The 16358-nt window shown below is 63.6% G+C and overlaps 1 protein-coding gene across 4 annotated transcripts in view; it reads right to left on the bottom strand.

The window, feature by feature from the left end:
* Positions 1–212: 212 nt before the first annotated feature.
* Positions 213–16358, bottom strand: part of ADGRD1 (adhesion G protein-coupled receptor D1) — a 126510-nt gene continuing 110364 nt past the window's right edge. For all 4 annotated transcript variants that reach the window (XM_045459387.1, XM_045459388.1, XM_045459385.1 and 1 more), the window contains 5 exons: positions 7813–7904; positions 6028–6154; positions 4700–4741; positions 3469–3561; positions 213–2261 (listed from right to left, as the gene is read on the bottom strand). In XM_045459387.1, the coding sequence (XP_045315343.1) occupies positions 2166–2261; positions 3469–3561; positions 4700–4741; positions 6028–6154; positions 7813–7904 (450 nt within the window). In that variant the 3' untranslated portion in view covers positions 213–2165. The remainder of the gene's footprint in view (positions 2262–3468; positions 3562–4699; positions 4742–6027; positions 6155–7812; positions 7905–16358) is intronic.

Genomic DNA, 16358 nt, shown 5'->3' on the forward strand with positions numbered 1-16358 from the left:
CGGGAGGGAGGCTCCCAAGAGCCCCGGGATGTCATCCACCATGGTGTCCCCAGAGCTAGGACGTGCCGGGCACACGGTACACAGTAGGCACTGAATAAGTAGCTGGTGAGTGAATCCCAGGGCAAGATTTCACCCACGTGTCTCTCCACAGATTTCTGTCATGAGACTCAGTCCCGCTCATCTCCCACAAGCAAAAGACCTCAGGACTACACTTCATCTTAAGGACATTAAGATTTTATTTCATAAAAATTACAACATATTTTCACTCCTCAGTGGCATCCATCGTCTTTCCTGTGCCATAAACTACTCTAAACACGCTGTCCTTTCCAATTTCTTATCTTTGGCCAAATTACGTGTAGATAATAAAGCACCGCAGAAGCCGAAACCTATAGCCTATAAATAAAGTGCACTGCTTTCCTTCATTAGAAATAAAAATTTGTTCATTACTTCCCTTGATAGATTAGCTATGTAGAGCGAATATGCTGAGTTTAAAACAAAAGAAATCCATCTAAAGTGAAGACGGTTCCTTACTTGATTTGCTTCACCAGAAACAAAAGAAACAAAAATCCAAGTGTAGACCTCAGGATACAGTGTTCTCACTTCTAGGGGCTCACGGGCCTGACAAGGATGCCCGTGAGTTGCAAGCGATCTGGTTTCTGGAGTCATGAGGAGAAGCCTGGGCAGGGGCCGGGCACGCTCGGACTTCTCACTACACACGGGGTCTCTGTGGCGGTCGACACCCCAGCCCGTCCCCAGGGGCTGCACAGAAGGTAACGGACATCGTCACCCTGTGCCGAGTCGCTGCTGTGCCCGGGGCCTCACTGGGACGGAAGAACAAAGATCCCCTGCGGTCGACACGTGGCTCTGTGTCCAGCCCCTCCCCACGCAGGAGACGCCTGTGGGTGACTGCTGCGCCCGCCGTGACGGGGGTGCGTTACATTAGGAAGGCACCCGACCAAGATGGAGAAGGTCCACAGAACCATGGAGAAAATTCACTCCGAGACCCAGTGGGCGCATGGGGCGGGAAGGGCTTAATGCTACCACGGTCACAGCTTTACAGGAAGATTTTCCAGTATCGGCTACGGGTTTGAACTTCTCACCCACACATCTCACAGACCCTTAGTGCTGACGCCACGGTCACAGCCAGCGGTCACAGCCTGTTTCCGAATATTCGGTGGCGTCTGGGTTCACATCTAGGGTCAAGGACCCTGCCCGCGCGTGGAGGGGTAAGGGTCGCTCCCATCTCCTACGGGCCCGAGTCCCAGTCTGCAAAGCAACATCAACAGGAAGACCCGGCCACCGTCAGGCCACCGTCCCCGGGTCCGTGGCTCGGGTGGCCGTGCGGGCGGCGAGGTGTGGTTGCCGTCGCAGCAACGCGGAACCCGCCGCACCACCCGCCACCGCGTCTGCCCGTTAAACACAGACAGGTGTCTGTGAGTGACCAGGAAGCAGCTCCGGGAAGCTGGGCCGCGGGAAGCCAACCGCAGGCCGGCAGCCAGCTCCCGGGGGCCGCGGGTGCAGGGAAGGCTCAGGTGCTCACGGCGCGGCCCACGTCAAGGCCGACCTTGAGAGGGACCGGAGCACTCCCAGCAGCGGCCCACCTGGCTCTTCGCCCGCGGCCGGGCCTGAGCGGCCAGAGACCCCAGCCCAAAGCCCCGGCCCCGCAGAGGCCTGGCAGGGGCGGCACGGCCGGAGCGTGAGGGGCCCCCCTCAGCTGGCGCTGGCTCCTCGGAGCTTGTTGCGGCTGATTCAGCAGGTCGAGGACATTTCTCACGCTCCCCACACGGCCCGTCCGCCTCTGCCTGACCCTCTGGGGGCTTCCGCCTCCCCGCGGGACCCTCCCCTTTGGTCCCGAGGCCCCATCGTGGCTCCCAGGCTAACCCACCCTTCCTGGTGCGACAGGCCCTGGGGCCTGTGCACCCACAGCAGGTGCCCTGGGGGACAGTCGCTCGGCCACAGGCGGACCAGAGCCGGGAGGGCTGCGGGCCCGGCGGTGGGCTCTGTCACACGGGGCGGGTGGGAGGCAAGGAAGCCTGTCCCGGGGGCCACGACCCCCATATCCAGACAGCAGCAAGGAGAGGGTCTCGTGGTGAAGGCAGAGGGCTTCTCGTGGTTCGTCTGCGGGTGTGTTCTGAGCAGCAGGACGGCGGCTGCAGCCTCCCTGCTCACACGGTAGACAGGTCCACACGGTGTGCAGATTGGCTGCTCTTGTCCCAGGGGCTGAGCCTGGTGGACACTGTGCCCGGCCGGGTCCCGTTCATCTGCAAACCACAAAGGAGTAAGCTGAGAAGACCCTGCCCCACGATGGGAAACCAGTCCCGGCGGGCGCGGAACTGCCGGGCCGGAAAGCCGCATGAGGCTCCCCTCGAACCCGCCGGGCCCCCGTGCTCCCCGAGGAAGAGGACCCTGAACTCCGAGGCCACACTGCTCTCTGCCTTCCGCCCGGGCTCCTCGGCCCCGCGCCTGGGGGCTGGCGTGCGCCCTCTGCCGCGCGCCCGCCTGGCCCTGCGCTCTCCACGTGCGTTTACTGAGCACGCCTCGCTGCTGCTGGAGGCTGCGGGGTCACAGCAGCGAGCAGAGCCAACCAGGTCCTTGTTCCCGGGGGTGTGCACCCCGTGGGAGGCAGACAACGTCACGCTCGCACAAATAAGCAAAACGGTGCAGACGGAGGCAGCGCAACACCGCACCGGGGATGCCATTACTCCGCACCACCCGGGAGGCTCTTCCCGAGGACGGGACCCGAGCTCAGCTCGGAGGTGGTGGCGCCACGAGAACGCCCGACACGTGCCCCAGGCGCCCGGTGGCCCTGCCTGCATCTCCGCGGGAGGCGAAGGAGCCCGGTGTTGAGAGGACAGGTTTGTCGAGAGCCCCGAGAGCCAAGACCCCGGATCTTGGGCGTCTGCAGAGGAAGGAGACCCCTGATGGCTGGGCTGTGCCTGGTGACCGTCCTGCCTCCCTGGGACACCAGCAGAATGCCCGGGGCCCGCCTCCTGGTCAGCTGATCCTTCCGTCCTCCTGACGCAACACAGAAGCACTGCCCCCGGGGAAACGGGCAGGAGAGAAGGTCGCGTGACACCACCAGGACGGAGGACCCCGCTGTGGGCCTCGCGTCACCCAGAGCCCACGCAGCCTGCAGGCCACGTCAGGTGTGAGCAGGCTGGGCAAGAACCGCCGGTGCCCGGGCCTCGCCGCCACGACACGCACGGGCAGCCATCTGCACGACGTGGCCCTGCCGAGAACAGGCTCGGGGAAGGAACGAGAGGCGCGCCGGGGGCTCTGGGTCTCGGAGGCCCGCGAGGGCAGAGGCCCGGTGAGCTCAGCGCAGCCGGAAGCCGCCTCGGCTTTCCAGGTAACAGGGACAGCGCAGCAGACGAGAGCTTGCGGGTCCCAAGCGGTAGGGGTGCAGGTGCTCGGGACAGGATCGAAGCGAGAAGCGGGGGCGCAGACGGGACGCCGCGTGGCACTTACGATGTCAGAGCTGAAGGGCTTCGCGTTAGTGTTGCGGTTGGAGCTACTCGTCAGGGTCCAGACCTTGGTTTTGTGCTTGAAGGCGGCCCTCACCTTCGAAGGCAGACGGCGGATTGGTTAGGAGCAATTTCAGTGGTGGGGACAGCAACAGTAAAAGATCTTTCTCAGAGGTCCCTAGCAATTCGTGCCGAAAGAGCACCCCGGGACACCAGCTGCAGGGCACGGGCAGGATCTGGAAGCATCAGGTCCAGACTCACTGCCTCATCTGGCAGGCGCGGACCTTGTCCCCATCACCGTGCCAGGGCCGCACAGGGAGAGAGCTGGATCCGGCCTGGCCCCTGCCGGCCTCGTCACGGTTCTGCACGGGGCACGGGACACACTCAACAAGGAGTGGTGGAGGGGGCAGAGTGTGACGGCAGCAGAAACAACGGAGATGAAAAGCCAGCAGACCCCGGGTAGGCGGCGCGTGGCCTTCCCACCTGGTGGACCACAGTTTCGGGCTCTGCCGGGCTGCTCCCTGGTCTTGGCAATCATGTGAGCCCTCCCCCACCGGTCACCATCATCCTCAGCGACCCCCCCGCCCCTCCCCCAGCTCCCCTCCCTCGCTGCTTGACCCAGCCCTGTACAAACGGACCCTCTGCAGAGCACCCAGGTGGGGTGGGACCTCTGCCTAGTACAAGTACGGATCCTGAGGGACAAGGCCTGGAGCCTCTCCCCTCCCCGAGGCCAAGTGCACGGCAGGTGCAACGCCCACACCGTACTGAGAACGAGCCCACCCCAGCTGCCCCAGGGCCTGTGGAGGGCCTGTGACACAGTCCCCCCCAAACCCCGTGGTCACGAGGCCGCCTTCTTACACCCCAGATGCGTTCGGGGAGGACTGTTGGGAGGCCACCTGCATCTTACTGTCCCTGACATGCCAGGCAGCAGCGAGCAGGTCCAGGGCGGACAGTTAGGCTGCCTCCACTGTCCCCATCCCCCCCGCCCTCCGCAGAGCCGGCAGGGCCCGCCTGACGCCAGGAGGGGGACGCCGAGTGTTGCTCAGCAGCCAGAAGTCGAGAGAAGGGCTGACGGAAAGCAGCCCCACTGCGCACAACTTGTCGCGCCTACCAAAGCCTATCCAGGGTTACGTTCCCAGACACCAGCCTGACGGGGCAAGACAGTTCCTGCGCCCCGTGCCCTTTCAGAAATGAATAGCCTGCTTCGTATCATCAGGAAGTAAGAGTAGACATACCTCTGAATTCAGGAGACAATGGAAAAGGAAGATGAAAAACCCCTGGGGAGGAAGGGGAGAACACAGGATTAGGGCCCTTGCGTTTTATCGCGGCACTTTCCAGGGCTTCCTCCCAAGGCCACATGGGCTCTGGAGAGGTCCTGGCACGGCTCAGTGCCAGGAAGCCTGTAGGTGAGCTGTGTGCCAATCCTGATGCTACGGTTTGGAGCCCCCGAGGATGGAGGGGCGTCGCGGGTCCCACCCTGAAATCTAACCTAGAGGCGGGCACCAGCGTGACAGCCACGCTGTTTGGGCGAAGGCGTCTACAGAGGTGGATTCCCAGACAGGCTGGACCCGGGAATGAGCAGAAATGCTGGGAAAGGACAACGGCATGGACATCAGACCATTCCTTAAACTGAGCCCTGGTGTCCTCATCTCAGACAGCACGATGATAACAACGAAGCAGGCACGAGAATGAGGATGTCCCCCAAGCCCCGGAGACAGCTGCTACGTGTCCAGCACTAGGCGACACCTCACACGAGTCATCTCATTCAGCACCGAAGCAGCCCCGTTAGTGGGGCCCGTTCTCGCTGAATGGGGGAGGAAGCTGGGATCCAGAGCGGAGGGAGGTGGCCCAGGACCCAGGGCGTGTAAGGGCTACAGCCAGCAAAACCGGTCACGTTCTTCTGTGAACAACCACAGGGAGACGATGGGTGGAAGCTTGTTACAAATTAGAAGCCTGACGCTCATCCGTAAGATGCGGTCCCCGGTCAGGAAGACCCGGACGCGGTGTGACTGCACAGCGAGGGCCGGTGGGCCGTGCTCGCGGTTGCCAGGATCCAGCCTTCGGCTCGGCCGTGTGGGCTGTGGGTGGCGGTGGGCACCCATCTCCACCCTTCCTCTGGGGGGGCTGTGTGTCTGGGGACGCAGGTCTGAGCACCCTAAGCCTCGGGTTTCCAGGCTGCTGACCCTTCCCTGCCCGTCCACGCGGGGGACACGTGTGAACCCAGACCCGAGAGACACGCCGTCGCCGCCTCCCCACACCCGGCCCCCTTTCCAGAGCTGCCCGCAGGCTGCCGTCTTCCCTCTCAGGCCTGACTGTGCCTCCCGCCAGTCCCGGCCACCAGCGGGATGAACTGGGTGGCGACCCCGCAGGCCCCGTGTGCTGGGCGCCTGGCGTGTGCCCCATCGACGCCTCTGCGCCCGGCCGCGGGGCAGGCTCACGCCGTGGGCCCCCAGGGGGTGTGGCAAGAACAGAGAGGGGGTCTCCCTCCCACCCCGGTGGCAGCCTGCCGCGCACATCTGCTCACGCGGCGGCCGGCCTCCCCCGGGAGTCCACAGGCTCTCACCTGCAGGGAGTTGAGAACCGCAAACATGTACTGGAAGACCACGGCCTGGCTGTTGACAGCGAGCACGCCAAAGACCCAGGAGGTTCCCAGGATGGGCAGCAGCACGGCCACAGCTTTCGCCGTCAACCTAAGAGAGAGGTGGATGGACGCGGCCACTCTGGCGGGGGTGGGCAGGTGCCGGTGGGTCTAAGGGACCGGCCTCTCGACCGGAGGCCTCTGAGCGGGAGCAGACACGGCCCTGCTGGGGGCCGGGCCTGGGCTCCGCCCGGCAGGTAATCTTGGGTGAGGGGCCGACCGCTCGGGACCTGAGACGGGGTCCCCACCCAGCCGGCAGCTCCCCTACGGCTCCCCTGCAGCCGGCGCGCCCTCTGGGCACCCTCACTGACCACCCCGATCCGATGGGAACGCCGATCCCGGACACCCACGGCGGAGAGCAGCGCCAGGCCCCGGCCGGGCGGACCCAGCGGGGTGGGAGGCACGCCCCGCATCAGCCTCGCAGGCTCCTTCTCAGGATGTGGGCTCCGTGATGAAGGCACGTGGTCCCTCCCGCGTCTGCAAGCCCAGGGCGGAGCTTACACGGAGTCAGCGCCCACTGAGCGCCAGCCGGACCAACGTCTGACCCCAGGGTGTCCCAACACAGCGCACTGTCTCCCCGACCTCTGAAACAGCCAGCTTTGCACACCGGGGCTTCTGTCCCAGGGCCTCAGCGGGCAGCCCGGAGACAGACGTGAGCTGTGCGCTCAGTTCGGCGGCTGCCTGCCCCTCGTAACTGGGCACGGTGACCACACGTGCGCTTCTTCGCTAGACCGCGAGCTCCCCCACGGCTGGGGCCTCATCCCCGCGACCCCAGAGCACGGCACCGCACCAGGGCCCGGTGGGCTCTCGGGACGTGACCCCCGACTGAACGAGTGAATGAGTGAGTGACAGACAAACGCACGAGCAGGCACAGGTGCCTCACACGCGTCCAGCAGCTCCGGGAGGAGGTGCAACACGGCCACACTGAGCCTCCCGGTCGGACGCCCGAGATCCCCGCCCTGGCAGCTCCCGGCCACAAACCCTGAAAGCCAAGGACGGTTTGCACAGGTCAGCTGCCGGGGAAGCCGCAGCCACAAGTTTTCTTAAAGTCACTGCAGTTAAAACCCTCGAATCTGGGAACAAACCATCATGGACCACTTAAGCTTCATTTTCAGATCCTGGAAAACCCGTATGTGAGAGGAGTGGCTGTGAGAAATGGGTCTCAAAACGTGCTGGCTTTTTCTTAAAAATTGAAACATCAAAACAGAAGATCTTGGGGAGAATACATCCAGTTGAAGTTCCCTGAGGCCTCTTGCTAACTGGGCCGGGACTGTCGGGGTCCCCTCGTCACGTGTGGAAGGAGCGGGGGGGGGGGGGGAGTCCCTCCCCAGAGACACCTGCTCCTCCTGCAGACGGACCAGCCCGGGAGCACCTCGGGCAGCTGCACCCAGAGGAGTTTCCTCCGTGCGACAGCCCTTTACAGACGGGAGAGCTGGGGGCTGCTGGCAGGGCCGAGGCAGGACGGAACCTGCGATCTTCCTCCTTCGCCCCCACAGGTGGCCTCTAGCCCTTGGGGTGGAGCTGTCCCCAGATAGCATCCGGTAGCCCCCATCTTTCGCATGCGGGGCAGTGAGGCTGGGCCTGGTCAGAGGAGCTACATAACAGGCAAGCAAGGATGTGAGCCCAGGGCTCCCCAGTGCCCCCCGCCCGCTACCTGCGGGCAGCTGCGTGTGGCCGAGACCACCAGCGATGGCCCAGAGTCCAGCTTACTTGAAGGCACTAGGGTCCCCATGGATCTTGTAGTTGTCAGCGCTGATCTGTGAAATGACCCTGGTCACGGCGACGAGGATGCCGACGTTCACCTGCACAAGGGGAGCAACGGAAGCCAAGGTGAGGGTCCTGATCCCACCCCACCCCCCTCGCTCTGAGCGAGCAGGTGGCGTCACTGCAGAAACGTAACCCACATGGGTCCCTGGGCGTTTACCTCCACTTGGCACACGGACGAGCACCTTCTGGGAGCCCACGTCTATGCCGAGAAAGGGCAGCCGCCCAGCCCATTCTGCCCCCAGGCACACGGCAAGGGAAGGCCTGGGGCTCAAACCTCATTTCAGCATTGCTCACTGTGTGGGACCCCACGTGATGTGCTCATACCCTTGGAACCTCAGTTTCCCCATCTGATGAGAAACACTGGCAACGCCCACAGCGCAAACAGATCATTGAAGAGATAAGAACTCGCATCCATAAAGGCACCTGCCACTTTCACTTCCTGGCCCCACCCGGGCCAGCAGCCACGTGATCCTTGGAGGCCACAGCGCATCTGCCTCCTGGCTAGGCACCTGCTGGGAGGCTCCCCTTGGGGTCTGTCGGGCAGGGGGGGGGTGCTGAGGAGGTCTCTGCAGAGCCTCAGGCACAACCTGTCCCCTCCCGAGCAGCTCTGCAGGGCCCTGAGCGAGCCTGGCAAGGCAGGAGGCGGCAAGGGGGAGCGAGAGCCAGGACTTCCTTCTGCTACTGCAGGATCCAGGCCCGTGCTGTGGCCGGGACCTCTCTCCTCCTTCTGCAAAACCCGGAGGTCAGCGACAAGTTCGCCCAGGAGTCCTGCTCCAGGCCCAAACCCTGTGTGCACGGTCAGGCCTGACCACGGGCAAGGACAAGGCCTCACGGGCCGACCTCACAGGCAAGGTGGCCCTCCCCACCCCGGCCTGGTGCGCAGAAGTGCAGGCAGGGGCTCAGGCCTCCCACCCTGGCGGCCATCCCCACGGGCAGGTCTGCGTTCCCAGCCCTGGCACCTGCCTGCGAGGCCTCCTAACGGGGGCCCCGGCCTCAGGCCTTCCTCAGGCTCCACTGCTGACACCACCTTACGCCCGGGGCCTCGCAGCCACTCCCCCAGAGTTCAGTGCTTCCCCACTCCTTCTCCGCTGTCAGCCTCCTCCCGGCCTGGCCACCCGGCCTCCAGGGCTCCGTGCTGGGGGCCGGGAGGGGCCCCGGCCTGGACCACTACACCCCGCCAAGAAGGCTCAAGTGCCACACGCGGCCTGGCTGTGTCTTCACCGACACCTCAACCCCGGGCGGCCCGGCTCCCGGCTCCAGACCCACGTCACTTGCCCTCATCTGTCGCCTGCACGACGAGGACCCTAACGGAGTCGCCCAGGGTCAGGGAGGATGGAAGAGGTCAACGATGTGAGTTCGCCAGTGGCAGAGCCCTACACCCCTCCTCCCCGGCTAATCGTGTTAGGACCACAAGAAGCCACACTCAGCCACGTGGAGAAAGGGCCACAGAGATGCAGTGACCGCTTCAGCAGTTTCCGCTGTGAGATCAGTGGGCAGCGCCCCTGCCTCTCCCAGCGGCGCGAGGGCAGGGAGGCCAGGAGCCCGCGTTAAACCGCGGGACTCGGTTCTCTTGAATGATTGCTTTTCAGCTTTATGCGTTCGGTAAAACCTGGAGTTCTGGATTCTGAACCGTTTGTGTTCTTACGTGTATGATTCTGGCAGGGCTTTGTGTGCGTTTTGAGGGGAGGCTCACCCTGGTCCCGTCTGACACCCTGCAAGCCCGGCCCCATCCACTCTGCGAATTTACGTCCTGGGTTCCTCGACCCCTGGGCCAAGCCAAGGCCTGGTCTGGAACAACAAGAGGCTGGAAACCACCTGCCTGTCCGGAGCAGGCCGCGGGTCTGGGGGTCACAGCCCGCCAGTTCTGCAGCCGCTCCCCCCTGCCATGCTGCTAAAGCCAGAGGACAACAGACATGGTGAGGAACGGGCCCCGGACGGTGAGCACACGTTCATGTTCGCCGGCATCCGCGGGAGGCCCCGAGGAGGCACAAGCAGTCGGCGGGCGTGTCTGCTGGAGGAGGCGGAAACGGGAGCGGAGGGAGATGGGGGCAGACGGTCCGGACACATTAAGCTTCCTAAGCACGTGTGGTAAAATTCCTAAGTCAAATGACTTCTCGTCAACCGGCACTGCATAAGCGGGAGCCTCACCCCGCCCCTGCCACTGGACGAGCTCACGTGACTCCCCCCCACCACTGTGGGAAGTGGGGGGGGGGGGACACAGCTGGTGACCGATGGGATTTCAAGCCCTCTGTCACCTGCTGGCTCTGTATGAAGACCCAGAGAGAAGTGTGGCAGCAACGGTTAAGCCACCGGCATTTCTGGCTACAATTTGTCATCACGTCCGTCTCTCCAGAGATTTCTCTGGGGTTTGTTTCCCCGCCTCCCGGGCTCTCTCCCTGCCTGGGTCTGTGTGCTTTCATCTGGCAAGCACTCTCCTGGCCTCCATAGGACAGTCCCATCTGCCGAGACAGTCAGGAGGCGCTGACCCCCAACCCTGCGACCCGTTCATTCAGGGGGAGGCTGCAGGTTTGAGACAAAAACACCTCGTGTTTCAGGAACACCCCAAACAGAAGTGGGCCTCCCCCTGGCCCTGGCCACTCATCCTGGTTGGTGCCCGGTCGCCGTCGGGAGAGGCCCTGGGGTGAGGCACGTGCACCACGAGAGCGGGTGTTTCATCAGCCAAGCGCCTCTGGGTGACAACAGCCAACAGACGCCGAAGGAATAATTCATGGGCTGCGTCTTAGCAAACTAGATGGGAGCGGGATGTGCACTGCAGGTCATGTGACCACTGATGGCAGGGGTGGGGGGAAGCCCAGGACAGGGCTCTGGGGTCTGCACCGTGTCCTGTTCCTTGACCTTGTGAGACGCTGTCGGGACACACACCACGACTCACGGGGAAACCATCACATGTAAACATACAGAAGACACCACTGTGTGCATCGACCTTTGTCCCTGTGGACCTCTGCGTCTGGGCATCTGTGACTGTCGCTGTCGCCCTCTATATCTGCGCCTCTATGTAGACAGGCCCACCCTGGCTTCTCAGAGGAGGAGGTCCCAGAACTCCCGAGATTCTCCCCAAAACTGGAGGCCCTTGCCCCATGGAGCCTGCACTGAAGAAGCCCCTGGGGGATGCAGGCAAAGGTGACCCTGTCACCCCTGGGGGTCCCTGCCGTTGGGGGTCGACAGCTTCTGCAAAGCCTGCTGACCCTGTGAGCCTGCACAGAACCTAACTGGAGTCATTCAGGGAGTGGCATCCGCGTCGCTTCCTCATCAGGACGTTTGTGCAGTGACCCGGCGGGCTCTTACTGCAAGGGGCTCACTTCTGCCCTTTCCTCCCCAGCTCGAGGCCCGGCAGGCCCCGGTGACCCTTCACTGTCCCCCAAAGTCCCGCTGGGGCCAACGTCACCAGAACGGCACGGACCATCCTCCCCAGACCGGCGCCCGGCCCCAGCCAGACCTCTTTCCCGAGCACGTACTCACGTGAGGGTGTGAGAGCACTGCACGCCCCACACGGGCAGGGTCGGGAAGTGAGGCGGACGGCATCTGAGAAAATGGGGACATGACTCCCGGCACACAAGCAGGGGTCCTCTGAGGGGATAAGAGGCACCCCCAAGAGCCAGGCCAGTGTGAGGCCCGACAGAGTGGGCAGGACCCCCCGCTGCAGCCCCTGGCCCTAAGTCCGTCCACGTGCTTTTTCTGTGACGGGCCAAACAGGATGTTCAGCTTTGTGGGCCAGACGGTCCCTGTACACAACTCGGCTGCTGTAGCACAAAAACCACCACAGACGCTTGTAAGTACGCGGCAGTGGCTGCGTACCCACAAAACAGTCCGTAAGAGTGGACAGTGGGCCACACTGGCCACGGTCAGTGGACCCCTGCGCTTGGCTATGAAATCACCGAACCCCTTCTCAGCTCGCGCCTCCTCCCGCCTGGCCCCAGGGTTCTCCTGTGTCCCCCCAGAGCACCGCGGTCCTCAAGCCGCCTCCCCAGTGGGATCGCCTGTGAGCTGGGAAAGGGCCAGGTCCAGTAAAGCCAAAAGGTGGGGCTCAGGTGGGAACCAATAATTCCATCATGTGACAAGTTTGAGGACTGCTGCCCCCGAGGGTTTATGGCTGACATCCAGAGGGAGGACTGGACGGGGCCAGAAGCTAACACCCCCTCAGGAATGGTAACGGTGGCTCCAGCCAGCCTGGGGACCTGGGATGCTGGCACCCGGTACTGGACCCCATGCCGTGGTGGGCGCTCCTCCGGGCCCCCAGCTGTCACTGACCAAAGTCACGTTAAAACTCAGATCAGCCGGAAACATCTGGGAGGGGGGGAACCACTTCCGCCTGGGCCTTCAGGTCTGCAGGGTGGAGGTCAGTGAGGACACAGAACAGGGCACGTGGTGCTCACACGTGCAGCTACTTCCTTCTTCGCCCTTGTCATTAACGTTCCTTCAAACCCCCCCCCCCCCCCACCATGTCCATGCTCTGACCAGGGGGGCTCAGTTACCAAGGGGCCTGGAGTCTGTTTTGAGCCTGTTTCTACCTTTGCGTTGAGCAGGTGAATTGTCCTCCCGGACCCCAGAGAGCGAGAGAGAGAGAACACAGGATCCGACTGAAGCCCCTGTAATCCCCTAAAGTGACTTACTCTGGTAAAGTGACCGCAGCCGAGCCTCACACAGCCCTGGGGACAAGGGACAGCCCCCGGGGACAGCCCTAGGGTTAGGGGACAGCCCCCGGGACAAGGGATAGCATCGGAAACAGGGGACAGCCCCTGGATTTGAAGGCTCCATCACACATGGACACATCACCTCCTGCAGCTAAAATAAAATCAGTTTACAGGGGAACATGGGCCACCTCTGAGCTCCCTGTTAATGAAAGGAGGGGCGCTCCGATCCCCAACCCCGTCCCTTCCTGACCTCTCGGCCCCTCCTGGAAGGAGACTTCCTGTATAGAACAGGTGTGAGATCCGCCCTGGACACGCACACCCCGCCCTGCTGGGTTCTGTGCCGGGTCGGCTCCTCTGAGCTCCTCTCCCCCGAGGAAGGTCTTCTGCCCACGGTCCGTCCCCAGATGGTGGCTCAGCCTCCCAGGGCAGCGGCCGGGCTGTGGGGGCCAGGGATCACCGGGACGGGGCTCTGAGCTGGCAGGAGGGGGAGCTGCACCAGGGTCCCGCTCGCCCTGCCCACGAGTGGGTTCGCTGTCGGCCCCAGAGCACCGATCGGGGGCGATGTTACTGGGTTACTCTGGTCTCACCACGGACCCAGCCGTTTGATGGGAGCCCTGAATTCAAATTTAAGTACGACAACAACGAAACCGTCAGGCCAACTCAAGGGGTGGGCCACACAGGGCGTTTCTGTGGGCGCGCTCGCCCCTCAGAGCCTGTCCCCGCAAGCCCTGTGAAGAACATTAGCCTTCGTCGTCTCCGTCAGCCCCACGCTCGGCACCGGAACAATGTGTCCGCCTCCTTGTCGTCCCGGACTCCCCAGAATGGGCCTCAAACCTACCCCTCTCTTCTTCCCAGGCCCCGCCTGAGGCAGGGTCTTCACCCCTACATGCTGGGGTCTCAGCAACATCTTCCCACGTGGTCTCCCTGACCCTGCGCCCCCCACACCCTTGTCGTTCCCCTGGGGAAAGGCCAGCCTAGGCATGTGCCTGGAGGATTCTGGGGAGACGGCAGCCAGCACGTGCCTGGTACCTCCGTTCCGACAACTTCCACGGGACAGATTTGTGGGCTGGTGGGCGGAGCTGCAGAGCAGTGGTGGGGACAGGCACCCACGGGGAGGACCACCCCTCCTGGACACAGAAGGGCCGAGGGGATGGGGATGGGCGTTCACATGGGGGTCAGCACCCAAGGAGCAGAGACCGCTGGGTCTCTGCACTTGCGGAGTGACCCAGGGAGCACCGGGGCCGGGGCTGTGGACGAGGCCGTGGCCAGGGGCTGTGGCCAGGACATGGCCTGTGGAGGATGGGGCAGCCCTGGCGGCCCACAGTGCTGCACAAGGAGCCTGAGGGCAGGGTGCCCGGTGGGCTCTGTCGGTCGAGTGTCCAACTTCAGGTCAGGTCGTGATTTCACGGTGCACGAGTTTGAGCCCCGCGTGTGACTCTGCTGTGAGCGCACAGCCTGCTTCGGATCCTCTGTCCCCCTCTCTCTGCCCCTCCCCTGCTCACACTTGTTCTCTCTCTTAAAAATAAACATTTTTTTTTTTTAATTTTTTTTTTTTCAACGTTTTATTTATTTTTGGGACAGAGAGAGAAACAGAGCATGAACGTGGGAGGGGCAGAGAGAGAGGGAGACACAGAATCGGAAACAGGCTCCAGGCTCTGAGCCATCAGCCCAGAGCCCGACGCGGGGCTCGAACTCACGGACCGCGAGATCGTGACCTGGCTGAAGTCGGACGCTTAACCGACTGCGCCACCCAGGCGCCCCAAAAATAAACATTTTTAAAAAAGGAGACTGCGGGTGAACACCTGGCCTCACTCCCCTCCCACCCTCTGAGCCCCTGACCCCACAGGCCAGATCTGCCCACGGCCAGAGAGCAGGAGCCGGGTCCAGGCCAGCCCCCGGGAAGCGGCCAGGGCCGCAGGGGCATCACCTCGGGAGGGGCCCCCACTGCCCTGTCACCCAGCCCTCCCTGCAGAGCCCTGCTGGGCCCACACAGCTCAGCACGCAGGCCACAGCCGGGGCCTCCGCTGCCTCTCCTCTAGCACAGAGGCTCAGGCCCCGTGGCCAGGGAGGACCTCGGAGACTCTCAGGGCTGCACAAGGGAAGGAAATCACCCCCATCGCCGGGCTGACCCCAAGCACGTGTCACCTGGCAGGAGACACAGCCAAACTGATCCTGCGCAAGGACACAGCTCGTGTGTGGGGCCGGCTGTCCCTCTCACCCCGGACGTCAGTGACGCCACAATGGCATCCCTCATCTCGTCCCTCTGGAAAGCCTCCTCCGAGAAGGCGCGGCCCCGCTTCCGAGCGGCGTCTGCAGAACGTTCGCCGGCCTCTTCCCTCACGTTCACGTCCAATCACCCAACGGGGCCCACGGCCTCGTTGGTGCCCAGGAGCCCGGGACGAGGCCAGCCGAGCTTTAAGAGGAGCCGCTGGGGAGAGGGGCGGGGGATTCAGGGGACCCCTGCCCCGTGCAGGGGTGCAGGGGGGAGCAGGCCCCGCTGACTGCCCGCAGGGATGACCTGTCCTCAGACGGTCGGCTGGGATGACAGATGGGGAAGCAATGAACGAGGACAATGAGGGACAGGAGTCCGGGAGGCATCCCCCCCACCAACCAAGGCAGGACTCCACACCCTTCAAAGGCAGCAGCTCACAGGCAGCACCACGGCCTCGTGACCACCCTGGGGTGTGTGGAGAACACATCCTGGGGGCCCAGCAGAAGGGGTGCCCGTGGAGAGCATGTCCTGGGGTCCCTGTGGGGGGTGCACACAGAGAGCATGTCCTGGGGTCCTGGGTGGCGGTGCTCTGCAGAGTGTCCTAGGGTCCCAGTGGGGAGAGTACAAGTGTGAGTCAGCACACAGCCTGGGGCCCTGGGGCGAAGGTGCGTGGGGAAAACGTGTCCCAGGTTCTCGGCCCTGGGGGCGTGTGGAGTGTGCATCTGGGGTCCCACGTGGGGCCGTGGAGATGACACACTGGGTTAGCGCGGGGTGGGCAGCAAGGATGTGGGGAGGCCCCCGCGGACCACCCCTTCCTGACATCAGTGCCCTGCCCCCGTGGGCCGACACCCAGATGGGGCGGCAGAGACGGAGACGCCCGTCCCCAAGCAGGCCTCGCACCAGATACACACCCAGGTAGTGGCCAGGGTGCCAGAGCACAGCCCCCCCCCCCATGGCTTTCTGGGGAACCCCCAGCTCTGCCCCCCCCCCGAGCGGTCACGTGACACTGGCCTGGCCGATCATCCGCCTCCTCAGTGACTGGCTCTGGGACAGACACGTGACCCCTAGCAGCCAATCAGAGCGTGTCCCGGGACTTCCTGGGACCACTGGGAACAGCTTCTCCCCCCTCCGCCCCATCACAGACCTGCGGGACGCGCGAGGAGCTGACTCTGCCTGTCTCCGCCAGGGAAAGCCTGCCTCAGGTGCAGCCAGCGCCAAGGCAACGGACCCCGGAGCGAGCAGCAGGCTCCCGCTGACGTCACTGGGCACCTGACCCCATGCACTGCCCATGGCTGAGCCTTTTCTACTTATGGGGGTTCAACCTGCTTTGTGTCTCTGGGGAGAAGGGGGAGGGCAGGAAAAAGAGGAAGAGGAGAAAGAGGGCGAGGGGAGGACCATGGGGAGAAGAGAGAGAGAAGAAACAAGGGGAGGAGGGGAGGGCAGAGGGAGGAGAGGGGGAGGACCAAGGGGAGGATGGAGGAGGGGAGGAACAAGGTAGGAGGGAGGAGGGGAGAACCAAGGGGAGGAGGGGAGAACCAAGGGGAGGAGGGAGGAGGGGAGGAACAAGGTAGGAGGAGGGAGGAGAGGTGGACCATGGGGAAAGACAGAAGAAACAAGGGGAGGAG

The sequence above is a fragment of the Leopardus geoffroyi genome, chromosome D3 (genome assembly GCF_018350155.1).
Source record: "Leopardus geoffroyi isolate Oge1 chromosome D3, O.geoffroyi_Oge1_pat1.0, whole genome shotgun sequence".
Lineage (NCBI taxonomy): Eukaryota > Metazoa > Chordata > Mammalia > Carnivora > Felidae > Leopardus > Leopardus geoffroyi.